Source organism: Thalassophryne amazonica, chromosome 10 (assembly GCF_902500255.1).
Source record: "Thalassophryne amazonica chromosome 10, fThaAma1.1, whole genome shotgun sequence".
Classification (NCBI taxonomy): Eukaryota; Metazoa; Chordata; class Actinopteri; order Batrachoidiformes; family Batrachoididae; genus Thalassophryne; species Thalassophryne amazonica.
In genome coordinates this window covers 4,508,020-4,524,368 of record NC_047112.1, presented here as the reverse complement: position 1 = coordinate 4,524,368, position 16,349 = coordinate 4,508,020, and the positions used below count along the sequence as shown (strand labels likewise).

The following is a 16,349-nucleotide window of genomic DNA, read 5'->3' as shown; positions in this document are numbered from 1 at the left end:
ACCGTATTTACAATTGTATTTAATTTATCTTCTACTATTGGTTTATTTCCCACCAGACTTGATCCCACATTTGAAAAATAATCATTAAACTCATTTACAACTTCTTTTATGTCATATATCTCTTTATTTTCCTTGACAAGGTAATTCGTAAAAGTTGATTTCACTCCGTCACTTTCCATCACACTTTTTATAATTCCCCATGTTGCCCTCATATTATCTTTACTCTTATTCAATTGTTCACTATAATAATCTTTTTTTTTTTTTTTTCCTAATTATTTTCACTAGTTTATTTTGCTCCTTGCTCCTGTAGCGGGATGAAAGTCCCGGGTTCCAATTGAAAAGACGTTCCCGCTAGTTTGGCTAACGGGGAGTTCCCCTTTGGCTGACCTGGTAGAGGAAAAGTCGTTTGTGTGAGCAGCGTGGGTTCGATCCCCACCGTCGTCCCGACCACGAGGGTCCTGCTGCTTCACTCCGACCGTTACCCTGAACTCTGCCTGGTTTATGGACCACTTCCCAGCCTGCATCATGTCTGATACCTCTGCCTGTATGTCTGACTTCCTGTGTACCAAACAGGAACAGCTGTGTATGATGAGTGGAAAAAATTTAGTTACTTAAATAATACACCTGCTCGAGCAAATGATTTTAAGATACAAAGCACAAAGATCTTTGGATTTGTGTGTGTGTGTGTGTGTGTGTGTGTGTGTGTGTGTGTGTGTGTGTGTGTGTGTGTGTGTGTGTGTGTGTGTGTGTGTGTGTGTGTGTGTGTGTGTGTGTGTGTGTGTGTGTGTGTGTGTGTGTGTGTCCAGCAAACAGAGCTTCCATCCATTTCTATCAGTATTAAAAAAAAAAAAAAAAAATCAATGATCGTGTTTGTATCCACTCTAAAAACTCTGTGTTCAACCCAAATGTTTTTGGTGAAACATTTTTACACTTAAAAATAGAGAAAATGAAAAAGCTGTCATTTCATTTTAAATGTAGCCAATCTTGGTAAATATATCAGTTGAATTCGTCATTTCCAAATATTCTGAATGTAATTTACCAAATAAATTAAGGATATTTAAAAATGTAATTTGTTAACCAAATCCTAATTTATTTCAATGACAAACTTACAGTTAACAGCCATTTCATTTGAGTCCTACTCAAGCCTAAATTAAATTGTTTTAATAAAGGTAATTAAACACCCACCTTGAATTATTTTTATTCAAGTTGGTGAAGCACCCAACCTAAATTATTTTAATTAAGATGATTAAACATTCCCCCCAATTAAATTACTTATTATAGGTGATTGAACACCCCCCCCCATCTTTTTTAATTAAACTTGATTTAACACTCTCTAAATTTCTTTAGTTGTTAAAATTGATTAATTACCCAAATTAAATGATTTTTTTTTTGTTTGTTTGTTGTTTTTTTATAAAGGTAATTAAACACCCACCCTAAATTAAATAATGTTTTAAGAAAGGTAAGGTATTTAAGATGATTAAACATCCCCCCCAATTAAATTACTTTTTAGGTGATTGAACTACGTGGTTTGAAGATCAGCCCTCTGTTGTCTTTTATTGCTGCTTTTGAAATTTCTCTAAAATATTCTGAGGTTGTCTGCCCGTGACCAATGTGACGTCACTGATGCACACACAGCGAACCAGACTGGCTCAGTGGGCGTGTCTCTGGACGCAGACTGGCTCAGTGGGCATGTCTCAGTGGACGTGACTCTGGACGCAGAATGGCTCAGTGGGCGTGTCTCTGGACACAGACTGGCTCAGTGGGTGTGTCTCTGTGGACGTGTCTCTGGACGCAGACTGGCTCAGTGGGCGTGTCTGGGCGTAGACTGGGTCAGTGGGCATATCTCTGGGCACAGACTGGGTCAGTGGGCGTGTCTCAGTGGATGCAGACTGGCTCAGTGGGCGTATCTCAGTGGACATGTCTCTGGGCGCAGACTGGCTCAGTCTCTCTAATGTTTTAAGAAAGGTAAGGTATTTAAGATGATTAGACATCCCCCCCAATTAAATTACTTTTTAGGTGATTGAACTACGTGGTTTGAAGATCAGCCCTCTGTTGTCTTTTATTGCTGCTTTTGAAATTTCTCTAAAATATTCTGAGGTTGTCTGCCCGTGACCAATGTGACGTCACTGATGCACACACAGCGAACCAGACTGGCTCAGTGGGCGTGTCTCTGGACGCAGACTGGCTCAGTGGGCATGTCTCAGTGGACGTGACTGGACGCAGAATGGCTCAGTGGGCGTGTCTCTGGACACAGACTGGCTCAGTGGGTGTGTCTCTGTGGACGTGTCTCTGGACGCAGACTGGCTCAGTGGGCGTGTCTGGGCGTAGACTGGGTCAGTGGGCGTGTCTCTGGGCGCAGACTGGGTCAGTGGGCATGTCTGGGCGTAGACTGGGTCAGTGGGCGTGTCTCTGGGCGCAGACTGGCTCAGTGGGTGTGTCTACGGGAGTCTATAAAGAGCCGTTTCAGACTTAAGTTTTGTTTAAAGTAGAAGATTCAACACACACACACACACACGTCTGCATTATTAGGTTGATGTCAGCCACATATAGAGGGTGTAGCTGTCGCACCTAAATGTTTCATTAATATTTTTTATGGTTGTAATTTATTCATTTTTGTATCCACATAATATTGGAGTACCTATGTTGTACTACAGACCTCTAGTGGTTTAATTGGGTAGTGGCAGGAAATAGTCACGTGTCTGAATTAGCAAGAACGACGAGCTTCCAGAGACGCCAGACACAGATATGAGGAGCAATGAAGACAAAGAAGTTGAGAAATAGAGACTTTGACTAAGAAAATAATTCCAGCCACTCCTATATGTAGGTGTAGAGGGCGCACACGGTACGTGAGATTATTTTTGTTGAATGTGGATGTTGTATTTAATTTTATGTACAAATTTCATCAAATATGTATATTTTTATTTGTCTTCGCTATAGTTTTTCACGGTGTGGTCAGAAGACGCCTTATTGGAAAATAAATGCTGACAAAACATCAGTTGAATCATGGCTTTATCTGCACCCAACAAAAAACCTGTTAGGAGCAGCTACAGAGGGATCTGTAACTGACATTTTAAAGAGTAATTTAGCAGCAGCACCTGCTGTGTCAGCTGATGTTCTTGCGGTGGTCATGAAGCGGTGAGACGTGATGATAATGATATTCTGTGTTGTTGATGTTGGAGCCTTCTAAAAGTAGCTGAGAGTCAGTCAGAACACGTGCTTCGGTGCACTCGGACAGCTGGGGGGACCAGGTGCGACGGGTTGAGATTAAGACCCTGAATTTGAAGGACCAGCAGCTGCAGAAGATTGTGACAGCCACCAAATCTCACAGCTTTCTTCATCTCACACTTTTTACCCACATCCATGCAGTGTGTGCAGCCACTGCTCACCCTGTGGCTCTTTATTCATCTTGAGTTTCTCTAACTGGCTCCTTTTTCAGGTGAGACTGCAGAGGAGATCAGCTCCTCTGGGATGGTGAAGGAGGTCTGTGTGGACCTCGAGACTCTCCATCTGCGCTCAGACTTTGATACCTCCAGACTGTGGAAATGCTCACTGCTGAGCCATCCAGACGTATCCTGAGATGATGCAGGATTCACTGACTTACTGAAGGCCAGCACCAAAAAACGTTCCGGGATTCACTGGCTGTGACTGGAGAAGCTTCTCCAATCACAGCACAGGCTTTTTATTTCATTTTGTAAGGTTTCTTTTTGTGTCTGTGTGTAGATAAGAGAATCATTACAAAAAAGGTGAGCCTGATTCATTGCCATTTCAAATACTAAAATAAAAAAAATAAAAAACTAAAATTATCTTAAACTCAAAACAAATCTCTACAACTTGATATAAATTAACTAAAAATATAAAAGCCAAGATGATGGGTTGCATAAGTGATGCTACACTTTGGTATAATACCTGTAAATCAGTTTTATTATATGGCTGCCACACTATGTGTGCTCTGATTGGCTGATTTCCAGTCCAATATTTTCCCATATCCAATCAGTTACCATAACAATCGCCCGAAACACATATCCCATTTGTTACAAACCAGAAAGACAAAAATCAAGTCAGACACAAACATACTCCAGAAATATTGAAACAGCATTAGAAAAAAAAAAGACTGAAAAGTTTGCCAGCTAACGAGTGGACCATCTGTTAGCAAGTTCTTCAAGGTGAAGCAAAAGGGTCCAACTACAAGCCCAAAACCATCAGCAGCTTTCATATTCAGCCTGTGTGTGTAGTAGCCATATAATAAACAAATTATTACCCTCGCTTGCTCGGTCTGTGCAGTAATCTCCGACCTCTGTGTTTTTCAGACAGACCTCATTAACACTCGGTCCGTACCGACAACACCTCAGTCTGATATTTTCCTGGACAGACCTCACACTCTGTTAAATCCTTTATTATTGCCAGTTTTCTTCAGACAAGTCAGGGGATGGATACATGAACATTTCCAAGTCACTGAACATCTTGGACTTTATTTACATCAGTTATGTAGAAATATAAACAGTAAGAGTAACAGTAACAATGGTAAAACTGTGTAGACAGTTCTCAAAAACTGAGTGTGCAAGAAGAGTGAGGAAAGCCACCAAGAAACCCAAAAGAAGTTACAGGCTTCTGTGGCTGTGATTACAGAATTTGTGCACAGTGCATGTTTTGCATTTTGTATCTCCAGTTATACAAGTTTGAATCTCAGATGTGCCTTCTGGCAAATTGAAGCTGAACTTTCTGGTCTTCTTTTTAAGAAATTCTGAACATGCAGTGACCCGAACCGACATGATTCTGTTCTGCAAGATAAATCCACAGCATACATACATCCCATGAAAGTTTTGTAGAAGAGTGCGGTAATAACCACAGGAGCACCGCATAGACTGGATGGAGTTGCGTTGTGCAGCACATGGTCACAGGCCCTCACATCGACTCAGCAACAATAGCAGGAAACAATTTTTGTCTGCTATTTTAATAAATGGGGCTTGATTTGCTCATTTTCGTAATCGATGCAGAAATTGGGGCCAAAAATCTGCAACAGGGGGCGTTCGTATTTTCGTTCCTCAATCAGTTTTTTGGGGAAAACAAATCTGACAAAAACAGTCCCTCTTCTTCCAGCATGGACAGAAAGAAAAATTAATTCAACATGAAGAGATTTTCAATGTTCAAAAACATTTTAATTATTAATGAATGAAAGACGAGACTTTGATCTCTACAGATAAAAGAAAAAGAAGCTCAGTCGTTTCCCCGTCGACTCCTCTTGTGACTCTTTTTGGAACTCCTGCAGTACGAAAGAAACAAAACACAGCAACGTGATAAACGACGCCATGGGCAAGGCGGAAACAAAACACAGCAGCGTGTTAAGCGACGCCGAGGGCAAGGCGGAAACAAAACACAGCAGCGTGCTAAGCGACGCCGAGGGCAAGGCGGAAACAAAACACAGCAGCGTGCTAAGCGACGCCGAGGGCAAGGCGGAAACAAAACACAGCAGCGTGCTAAGCGACGCCGAGGGCAAGGCGGAAATAAAACACAGCAGCCTGCTAAGCGACGCCGAGGGCAAGGCGTAAACAAAACACAGCAGCGTGCTAAGCGACGCCGAGGGCAAGACGGAAATAAAACACAGCAGCGTGCTAAGCGACGCCCAGGGCAAGGCGGAAACACATCACAGCAGCGTGCTAAGCGACGCCGAGTGCAAGGCGGAAACACATCACAGCAGCGTGCTAAGCGACGCCAAGGGCAAGGCGGAAACAAAACACAGCAGCGTGCTAAGCGACGCCCAGGGCAAGGCGGAAACACAACACAGCAGCGTGCTAAGCGACGCCGAGGGCAAGGCGGAAACAAAACACAGCAGCGTGCTAAGCGACGCCCAGGGCAAGGCGGAAACACAACACAGCAGCGTGCTAAGCGACGCCGAGGGCAAGGCGGAAACAAAACACAGCAGCGTGCTAAGCGACGCCGAGGGCAAGGCGGAAACAAAACACAGCAGCGTGCTAAGCGACACCAAGGGCAAGGCGGAAAGAAAACACAGCAGCGTGCTTAACGACGCCAAGGGCAAGGCAGAAACAAAACACAGAAACGTGATAAATGATGCTAACGGTAAGATGATGCCAGTTAAAATATATGTGGTTTCTTCACCTTTCAGGAGACTTTGAGTGGCTGCGATGTCTGTGGCTCCTGTGGTGACCTGATCAACAACAACAACAACAGCAGGTTTAGCGTAAACAGCCACTGACGCCTGTAAATCACAGCTACACAACAGCCTTTATTTAAAAATCAATCAATCAGAATTATTATGGAGAGTTATTCATGGTTATTATTATATTGCTCGTCTTACTGTGGAGAGCACAGTGGTGGATAAACTGGACTTTTAGCCCGAAAGTGTTTGAATAATCACCATTTTCATGTTTTTAATGTGAGTTTTTGCCTGAAATAAAACTTACTACAACCAATTTTCACAACTGCAAGTTGTGCTTGTCAGGAGAAGTTCTATCCTTCCAGCAAACTTTAGTATCTTAAAACTCAAGAACTGCTTAAAAAAAAATAAAATAAATAAACCCTCTCAAAAACACAATTTTTATACATTAATTCTGAGAGGTCAAAGCTCTGTATCCCCCCCCCCCCCCAAAAAACACATGCATTTCTGACAAACGCCTTTTTTATTTTTACTGAATTTGGGGTTTCAGGTAGGAAATTAAGCAGAAGACCTGAAATGCTCACAACACCCACTAGATGGCGAGAAATCATGCTCAAATGCGCAGCAAGGTCTGGACTGTTGATTCATTTAAGAAGTTAATTTTTGGTGATAAGATAAAATCAACTTGCAGTCATCTTCCTGCCCTTATGGATAACTTACTTGTGAGCAGAAATCCAAAGAGATTGGATTTATTATCCAAAGTAATTATTTTATTATTAAAGGTCTAAATTAATAACTAGATTAAATATATTTTACTGTTGATTAACAACAATTTCAAACCAGTTTATCTGAATAAAAACAAAAGAATGTCTCACATTTGAGAATATTTAATGACTGTTGAAACAGATTTTTTTTTTCTGCTGATTCAGTCATTCTTACAGCTCAACAACAATTTAACTGTCTTTTTCATAACATTAAAGTCCATTTTGGATTAGATTGTATGAACAGTAGAGAATTCTCATCCAGGCCTCAAACAGAGAGAAAAAAACAGAATCAGGCATCAGAAAGACAACAAATACAGTATAATTTATCTGCATTAAACCACAAGAAAAACAGAAGAAATACTAAGGTGATCGCCAGCCACTAGCCCCAAGCTTCACTAAAAGACCCAGACTTTAGATAAAGTTGAGGTCAAGGCACGCTCCGTTTACTAATAAAATGAATTTAAAAGAGTAAAAAGCATACTAACACACTATACCAGTATGCTAGCCATATGAAAGGGAAAATAAGTGCGTCTTAAGTCTGGACTTGAAAGTCTCCAAAGAATCTGACTGTTTTATTGATGCAGGGAGATCATTCCACAGAACAGGGGCACGATAAGAGAAAGCTCTGTGACCCGCAGACTTCTTATTCACCCTAGGGACACAAAGTAGTCCTGCACCCTGAGAACACAGAGCTGGGCCGGTACGTAGGGTTTAACTAGGTCAGCTAGGTAGGGAGGTGCGAGTCCGTGAACAATTTTATAGACTAGCAGCAGAACCTTAAAATCTGATCTCACAGAGACAGGAAGCCAGTGAAGAGATGCCAAAATGGGTGTAATGTGGTCAAACTTTCTGTTCCGTGTTTAAAGTCTGGCAGCAGAATTTTGAACCAATTGGAGACCCCTAATGCTGGACTGAGGTAAACCAGAAAATAGAACATTGCAGTAGTCCAGGGGTGGCCAAGTTCGGTCCTCGAGAGCCACCTTCCTGACACTCTTAGTTGTCTCCCTGCTCCAGTACACCTGAATTCAATGAAAGACTCATTAGCAGACTTTTAATGAGCCTTTCATTGGATCAGCCATAGACAGGATGGGACAAATCTTCACTATATTTCACAGGTGGAAGAAAGCAGTCCCCGTAATATCTCTAATGTAGAGGTCAAAGGACAACGTAGGATCAAAAATTACCCCAAGGTTCCTCATTTTGACAGTGTGATGTATGACACACAAGCTTAGGCTAAGCCTTAGCTGGTCAAACTGATGCCGATGTCTCATTGGGCCAAGAACCATCATTTCAGTCTTATCAGAGTTCAAAAGTAGGAAGTTTCTAGACATCCAGCTTCTCACTGATGCAAGGTTCTAAGGATTTTATGTGGACGAGATTACCAGCAGTTATTGGCATGTATAACTGAGTATCATCAGCATAGCAGTGAAAGGTAATGCCAAAACGCTGTAATATGTGCCCAAGGGGTGCTATATAAAGGGAGAAAAGCAGGGGGCCTAAAACGGACCCCCGTGGAACCCCAAATTTTATGTCAATAAGGTTAAAGGTAGTGTTTATTAATCAAAACACAGCGAGAACGACTGGTCAGTCAAATAATAAGTGATTTTCACAGCAGCTCAGTTTAACCGTATTTAATGTTTGTGATCACTGATCAGACTGTGTCTGATCATTTCACATTAAAACACAGCTAAGGGATTTGGTTGTTTGTTTACCCACCCGGGGATTTGGAGCGGTGCCGTCGGTCTCTGGACCTGCTGCGGTGTCGTCGGGGGCTCTTACTGCGATGGCGGTCTCTACGGGGCGACGGGCTGAACGACACAGACAAGAACCATCAAATCAAATTTATTTATATAGCGCCAAATCACAACAACAGTTGCCCCAAGGTGCTCATCAGAATCAGAATCAGAGATACTCAATTCAATAAATTATCAATAAATAAACTCACCTTCGCCTCTTTGGGGTTCTGCTCCTCCTGATGGGAAACAAAACACAGATTGATTTAAGGAGGCCTGAAGCAGATCCTGACTTTTTTCTTCCTCATCTTCTTTTAAAGAAATCAATCAATAAATCACTCAAGTGACGTAATTTAGGAGTCAATTCATCACTTTGTTCCTTCCCAATCTGTCCGTTTGTTCCAGCTAATGTCCAAAAACAACAACAGAACTCAAAGTCACCTCCTCAACCTGTGAGAGTCCAAAACCAACCAATCTACAACAGCCACATCGGACAAACGTCAGCTAGCGTTCACCAGCCACGTCGGACAAACGTCAGCTAGCGTTCACCAGCCAAAAAGAGTTCATGCTTTTCCTGAACATTCAGCTCTTTTAAATGTTTTACTCTGTCTGAAATTTATTGTTCACAGGGACCCCGAACCTGCAGGTTTCTGACCTCGACCTGCTCTACCCATAGCTGAATGATTCAGTTAGACGTCTGTCAGCTCCTGATTGGCTGATCACACGTGAATCATCAGCAGAGCAGCAAGAGATAAAAATCCTGCAGGATTCGGGTCTCTGCAGACCAGAAACAGGAACCACTGGTAAAAATTTATTTAATCACCGTCTGGGGGAGCGGCTGCGTCGGTATCTTGGAGACGGCGAGCGACGGGGCCTGTCGTTGTCACGGTAACCGCGTCTGTGGGGTTCAGGGGTCTGGAGTCTCTCTGGCTGCAAAACAGAAAGAAAAAGTGAATGTCATAGATCCTGCACCAACGGTACAGGGCTGCACTCAGCTGTGCACGTGTTCTGTGTTTGAACAACAAAACTAGAATCTGATTCAGCGCAAACTTGGTAAAATAACTGAAAGTCATCCAAAGACAAACTCAGTTGAATTTGAGAAAAATCTGGTTCAAGAAGATCTTGACCGATATGAATTTTAGGGGGCTGATAGTGACATTAGGCAGTTTTTGCATTTTTTTTTTTAAATGATACAGATAAATCTGCTGATATTTACATAAAAATAACGACTCCAAAAAAAAAAAAAAAATCATTATCAAACCCATAAAAATAAAGAAATGTAACTAAGACTTGATATTTTACAGTTCAAACATGACCTATATTGTAAATAACTATTTTATTTTCAGGACTTTAATTCAGTTCTTTTGGGGGGGGGTTATTCCCATTCTAATCCAATTCCATCGTTTGCACGGTTTATTTTTCTGTAGTTAATTCGGTCAGCGAGGCTTACCGTGAGGCAGCGTCACTCCAACAGTGGTCAGGGCGCAGAGTAATCTATCAAATGTGAAAATCCATCAAATGTGAAACGGTAATTCTGTGTCAGAATCCACATCAATACTTTTGTATCGTAGCTTAAATTCACCCATTTCGGTGGCGGAGGCGGTACGCGACTTTCTCTTGCTCTCAGCTAACAGCACCACTATGACATCTGCGTAGCAGCGCACAGCCGGTGTTCTGTCGAACTGTGTGTCTCGTTGAATAAATTGACAGTTCCGCGTCCCGACAATATTGTGCATGCGTGTGTGTGTGTGTGCGCGCGCAGTTGCGCGGAGGGATGGCCTGTCAACAGGAATGACATGTCATCAGAACACCAGTCAGGGCGTGGAGTAATACATCTAAATGTGAAACGGTTGAATATTTTGCCACCATTACCCCGATATTATACGGTCTGAAATCTCACATGATTAACCAATCAGATTTGCGGAAAACTGTAATTGGATTAGAATAATTATTTATATCAGACTTTCTGTCAGGATTTCCCCAGCCTGGACCTGTCCAGTGACTTTTGTTCTCCACTAGAGGGCGCCCTCCGTTTTGTTCTGGAACTATATTCTGTTCCCCACTAGATGGCGCCCTTAAGTTGTACTTCACACCAGGTTCAGATTACGACTGATTATTGAGTGACTATTTAAACCCAGACTTTATGTTCATGAATTGCCAGATACTACTGTAGACGTGCACGTCTGTTGTCTATTTTCCTTGCTTAACCGCTTGCCTCGCCAGCTGCCAAGCCTCGCCCATGCTCCAGATGGAGATCACAGGGATTTTTACTAACTGCTGCACTGTGACCCTGATTGTGTCTTCCAGCTAGGCGCTCAGATGCCAAACCACCTGCAGCTTAAGCTGAGGTAATGCTGGTCTCTCCCTCTAATTCCCACATTAGAGCAAACAGTCTTTTCCTACTTTTCCAGACAATCCCAGTACGGCTTCCAAGCGGACCTAAAGAACCATAAATAACTACTCAAGAACTCTGTCTAAGAACAACACAAACTCAGATATCAAACAACTGAGAACTCTGCCCAGCTATAGTCAATCCTGCTTAATTGGAACTGCACTTCAACATGTAGCACTTGTCCTCTGACATCTGGATACACCTTATGAACTATGAGCAACTGCTTAACAGTGAACTGTATTTCTTTAGAAGAGGACTTTATCTTATGAACTCAGACATCCTGTGTTATTCCCTTTTATGAACAGTGACCATTTGTGGTTCAGCGTTACGAGTGCATTCCCCTCACGCTGTGTGTCTTCTTCCATAGATCCTGGTTACAGAAGCAGTGTTCCACCTGGCCCTGGTCACTGACTCCTTTGTGCCTTTATTCCTTCAGGCCTGGCTCAGGAAACTGCAGCTCCCTAATTTCACTGCCAAGAGGGGGGGCCACTCTCCATACTGCAGAAACCCCAGCAAAGCATTCCTTAGTTATTATTAATAAATATTATATTCTTTTTGAACTCTTCTCCATGTCCAGCTCCCTGCATGTGGGGCCATAAACTGAAACAGTTCGGTTCCACCTGAACTCCTAACCATAACACTTTCCCAGGAAAAAAAAAAAAACATAACATACTAAAACCCGAAATTAATGATGTGATAATTATGAAACACTGTACAACTTTTACTGCGGAAAATAAGGTGACCAACAACCAACCAACGTTTGTCACGTTGCCTTCACTCGGACTGGCAGCCACCGTGTCTCATAGCTCAGCATTTACATCAAACAGAGTTCTAATTTGGCCCCGCCTAACTGGCAGCTTAGCAATGAATTGTCTTGTGTCGCTCTAAAACACCCACTCGTGACTGACAATGATTGGCAGCTGGTCACTTTGCCTCTGTCTCTTGTAGGTTACGTGACCAAGGGGTGATGGGGTCCCAATCATGCTTGACAACATTGTAAACAATACCAACAGTGGGCCTTCTGCTGGACAAACTAGGTGACATCACCATCTCGAACAGCCAAAGTATTTTTTTCTCCATTGTTTATTCAGCTGAATCCAAGTTTCATATCTGCAAAAATAATGCAGATACTGACGTGTTCATGAAGGGCTCAAATCAGCCGATATTATCGGCCAAACAGGATATCAGTCGGGCTCTAGTTAAATGTCAAGGTTGCAGCCAAAGGTTAAAGTGTGCAGCCAGTGCTGTGATATTGTAGATATTTAGAATTACTATTTGATAGAATTGATCGCAGACAGGCGGTTAAACACTAGTATGAAGTCATATCTTTCTGACCTTTGAATTTTGGGTGACTATTCAATGAGTTGGTGTTGTGTAAATAAATTCAATGAATCATGAGAAAAGCTAAACTTGGCCCCCTGACCACCCCCACCCCGCAATATCAGTTAGTGGAGGTGCCAGAAACAGTATCTTTGTGAGGATTTAGATAGTTATATTTTCTGCCACGTGACCTGTAAGACTTCAGCGTAACGATTAGTTTCTACCTTCTCCTCTTCCTCATCATCTTCTTCGCTGCTCTCCACCTCATCCAGGTCTTCTTCTAGAGCGCTGACACGTGGATCGAGCATCTCCATCTCTTCCAGGACCTGCCGCTTCTGCAGGACAGACGTGTATTAACAGCATCTGCACGTAAACCGTGTGTGTCGACACGAAGGGAAACTGACCTGAAGTCTGGGCAAGATGATGTCACACATTCGTTCAGCATGAAGGAGCTCATGGATGAACTCGTCCACATGCGTCAGCTCAAACTCTTGGAAAGAAAAAATAAATAAAAAAGATGAAGGGAGATGGTGTTGAGTTGTGATGATGCCATCAGATAAACGCGTTTGTAGAACCTCCAGACGGCTCGACGAGAGTTCCCCCCCCAAAAAAAACATTTTTCCAGGAGTCTTTCCTGCAGTTGCTCACTGACACTAATTTAAAGGTGATGTTGACATACTGCATCCTGTCTTTAATAAGGATGCAGGCTGATGATGAAGAACCTCAGGTTAATTACAGGTGATGGTGCCGCCCATTACTGCTCACTGTGCAATAAGGTTGTCTGACATCTGTCTTTAAGCAGTTAACAGCACTGACTTTTTTTTTTGGGGGGGGGGGGGGGGGGCAATCTTCATCAGTGGGTGAGAGTCTTTATTTACAAAAGCAGTGGCCTGTACAATTTGCGCTCAGAGCTCCAGGCTCATCCCAGGCTCTGACAGGTGTCACTGCAGAGCTCACCTCACCACCAGTCAGCTCAACTACTGCCTCATGGACTATGTTGCCTGTGTGCTTGATCGGGGGGGCTTTGGGGTGACTTACATTCTGATCTGGCACTACATCATATACAAACTGAATCAAGAAAATTCCCTTTGACCCCGGAGGGTTAAACATAAACTTTACTACAAATAACTAGAAGAATAACCAACAACCAGCCAACGTATACCACGCTGCCAGGAACTGGACCCATGTTAAGGTCCAATCAGAAGCCATTTCAACACCGATGGCCTGTGAGGCTGTGGAAGTAAACAATGACCAAAATGGTCACCATCATAGCAACCAGCCACAGCACATACAACAATTTAACAAAACTCTGCTTATTCTGCTGAATGTCCAAAATGTGTAGTGATAGTTCCTTGTGTGAAGAACCAGCCTCAGGCAGATGTGTTCAGCAGTTCTTCCTGTTCATGCAGATTCTGTCTTTAAGAATGTTTTGAAACATGAGTTTTGCAAAGACTAATAAATGTTCCACAGCTGCGATTCCAGTTGGCATCATTCATTTTCAGTACAGAGGAAATTTTCAGACACTAGCCATTCAATTTTGGTTCTGTTGTATATTTAATGTTGTGTACTAGGATTATGACATCACAAAGGCCCGTAGTCATCCTGGTAACAGTGACTAACTGTTCACACTCACCTCCATTTCGGTTCTGACTCTTAACTTTTCGGTAGTCATTGTACAGCGGCTCCAGGTATTTGTAACAATCCACTGCAGTCCCTGTCAGCCTCATGTACGTCGCCCCAAGTAATCGAACGTATCTGAAAGAAAGACACAGCTGGTTGGAATTTTAGAAATATTTCTGGAAAGGAAAAAAAAATATTTAGAACTTTTTAAAAGGACCTAAAACATAAAAAGACCAGAAGAATAAAAGCATAATTACAACAGCAGAATAAATATAGGAAACACACAATATGATCAATAACACAAATGCATGCAGAACACTGTCACAATGAGTTTTTCATCCCCGCTTAACGTAACCAAAGTTCACTTGATTTCTTTCAGCCCACCATCTTTCACAGTGGCGTTCCTTTATCACGCTAACATCTCCGTATAGCAGCCAGTTGTCTTGTCACTGTAAAACGCTCACTATGATTAAAAATGAGTGGCAGCTCGTCGCGTTTCCTCTGGTGCTTGTGACTAATGTGACCTTAGAGATATAATGTGCTAATGTACAGCATGTGTGTCTGCCTGTAAAAATGTTTATGCAACACCACACAATACAGGAAATATGGCACCAGTTTCCTTCCCAACAGTCACACTGCAATACAGCACGCGTTTGTCAATGATCTCATAACGCAGATTCTTATCGTTTCATCGTGTAGCATATGGCCAGCTTCAGAGATGTGACCATCCCAAGGGAAACACACTGCTCCATAGCTGAGAGCAGAACCTGAAGGTTTTTGCAGTCTGAACAGGTTCTCTCTTGCAGACATGTCTGTGCCTTTTTAAATCTGCTATTGTGACCAACTGAAAGGGTCAGTGGCTCCGCCCCCTTCCTGGTGAAAACATGCAGACTCACTTGAAATCCTCATTTTTGATGAACTCAACAATGATGTCTTTCTCAGGCTGAATTTGTAGCATCTTCAGTATGAGGCAGAGGAAAGGTGTGGGCTTGATGTTCCCACCAAAAACTCCACCCACATACTTCAGCTCCATGGCTTTATCCACAACCAGCTCAGCTGTCAATCAACAAAAAACAAAAAAGTGATTGTGGCGTTGTACCGCAACTACAGACCCTCTGGTCCTTGGGTAGTTCCTGGAGGACCATCAGTGATGTTTTTAGCCACAGATTATGCAGCATGAAGCAGGCAAGAGATTATTTTCTAATTTTCTATTATTTTCTGATCAAAGGCATGAAAAAAAAAATCTAAAACTATGTGCTTCTTCTACAATTTCATTGTCTAACTCTAAATTATACTGGAGAAAGTCTGATGGACCTATATGAGCTACCTTCTTGCTTCTTCAGCAATTTCATTTCTTAACATTTAAGTTTATAACATTATTATCCTGAAAAAGTCTGATGCCCCTAAATGACACGGTGAGATGGTGAGGAGCTTCACCCATGAATATCGGCGACATGAAACATTAAAAATTATGAAAACGAGATTTTCCACTTGTTTACAGTATAAATATTCAAGTGTATAAAATAAAAACGGATGACCTCTGAGGTCCAAAGTCTGCTGAGATACAGGGAGTAAAGATTTCCTTTAGTTCAAAGGTCAAAACAGATTAAGTATATATTTTTGGTAAACATTTAATTGTGACAAATAGAAACGGAGTAATTCAAGATACAATTCGGTCTCTAACTAGTTTCAGAATTTGTTCCTGGTTGTTGCAAAAGTGTATTCAACGAACAACTAACACTAAATACGACTGTATGTTGCTGTAAGATCAATAACATGTTAATATTTGATTGACAACGTGATAAAAACCGCCGCCGACATGATGCTAACGTTAGCCACTGAACTAACACATACCCGTGAGTCCGAAACATTCTTCCTTCCAGTATTTGGACTCATAGATTCTGGTTCGGATAATCTTCTCCACCAGATACTGCGGGTTGGTGCCATGAATGCTGTTTGCGTCTTTGACCGTCCTGTTCGCCATCAGAAATATATAAAAGTATCTAATTTACTTTTTCAGCTATATAAAAAAAAAAACACAACCGGAACCCGCTAACGGACCGACCTCTTCACAATAAAAGTCGCATCAGTCTCTTTTTCGGTGAAGTTTTGTGGCTCTTCGCACTCTGAGCGGTCCGCTTCTGCCACCTGCTGTTGTTTTTTTTTTGTTTCCCTCTGTGAGTAAATAGTAATCGATGGTCCCCTTATCCATTGCTAAATGCTAAATTAAGACTTTTAAAACTCTATCATAACATTTATACAAATTTTCATTAAGATTATATGTTACCAGAACACTAAAAAAAGACATTAGTTTATAGGCTGTTGGAGTGTCTTTAAGGCTGGACTGTAATGTTTGATGAAGGAGACGGTATAGACATTGTTTAATCATGTTTGATTCTGTCCCTCAT

General features: G+C 42.1%; 1 protein-coding gene across 1 annotated transcript; it reads right to left on the bottom strand.

Moving 5' to 3' along the window:
* Nucleotides 1–5,123: 5,123 nt before the first annotated feature.
* Nucleotides 5,124–16,006, bottom strand: prpf38a (pre-mRNA processing factor 38A). The gene is made up of 10 exons (XM_034179332.1): nt 15,796–16,006; nt 14,838–14,997; nt 13,955–14,076; nt 12,726–12,811; nt 12,546–12,656; nt 9,433–9,539; nt 8,822–8,848; nt 8,593–8,684; nt 6,115–6,163; nt 5,124–5,260 (listed from the first exon to the last, which is right to left on the bottom strand). The coding sequence occupies exons 1-10, from the start codon at nt 15,923–15,925 to the stop codon at nt 5,215–5,217; spliced, it is 930 nt and encodes a 309-aa protein (XP_034035223.1). The 5' UTR covers nt 15,926–16,006; the 3' UTR covers nt 5,124–5,214.
* Nucleotides 16,007–16,349: the final 343 nt, after the last annotated feature.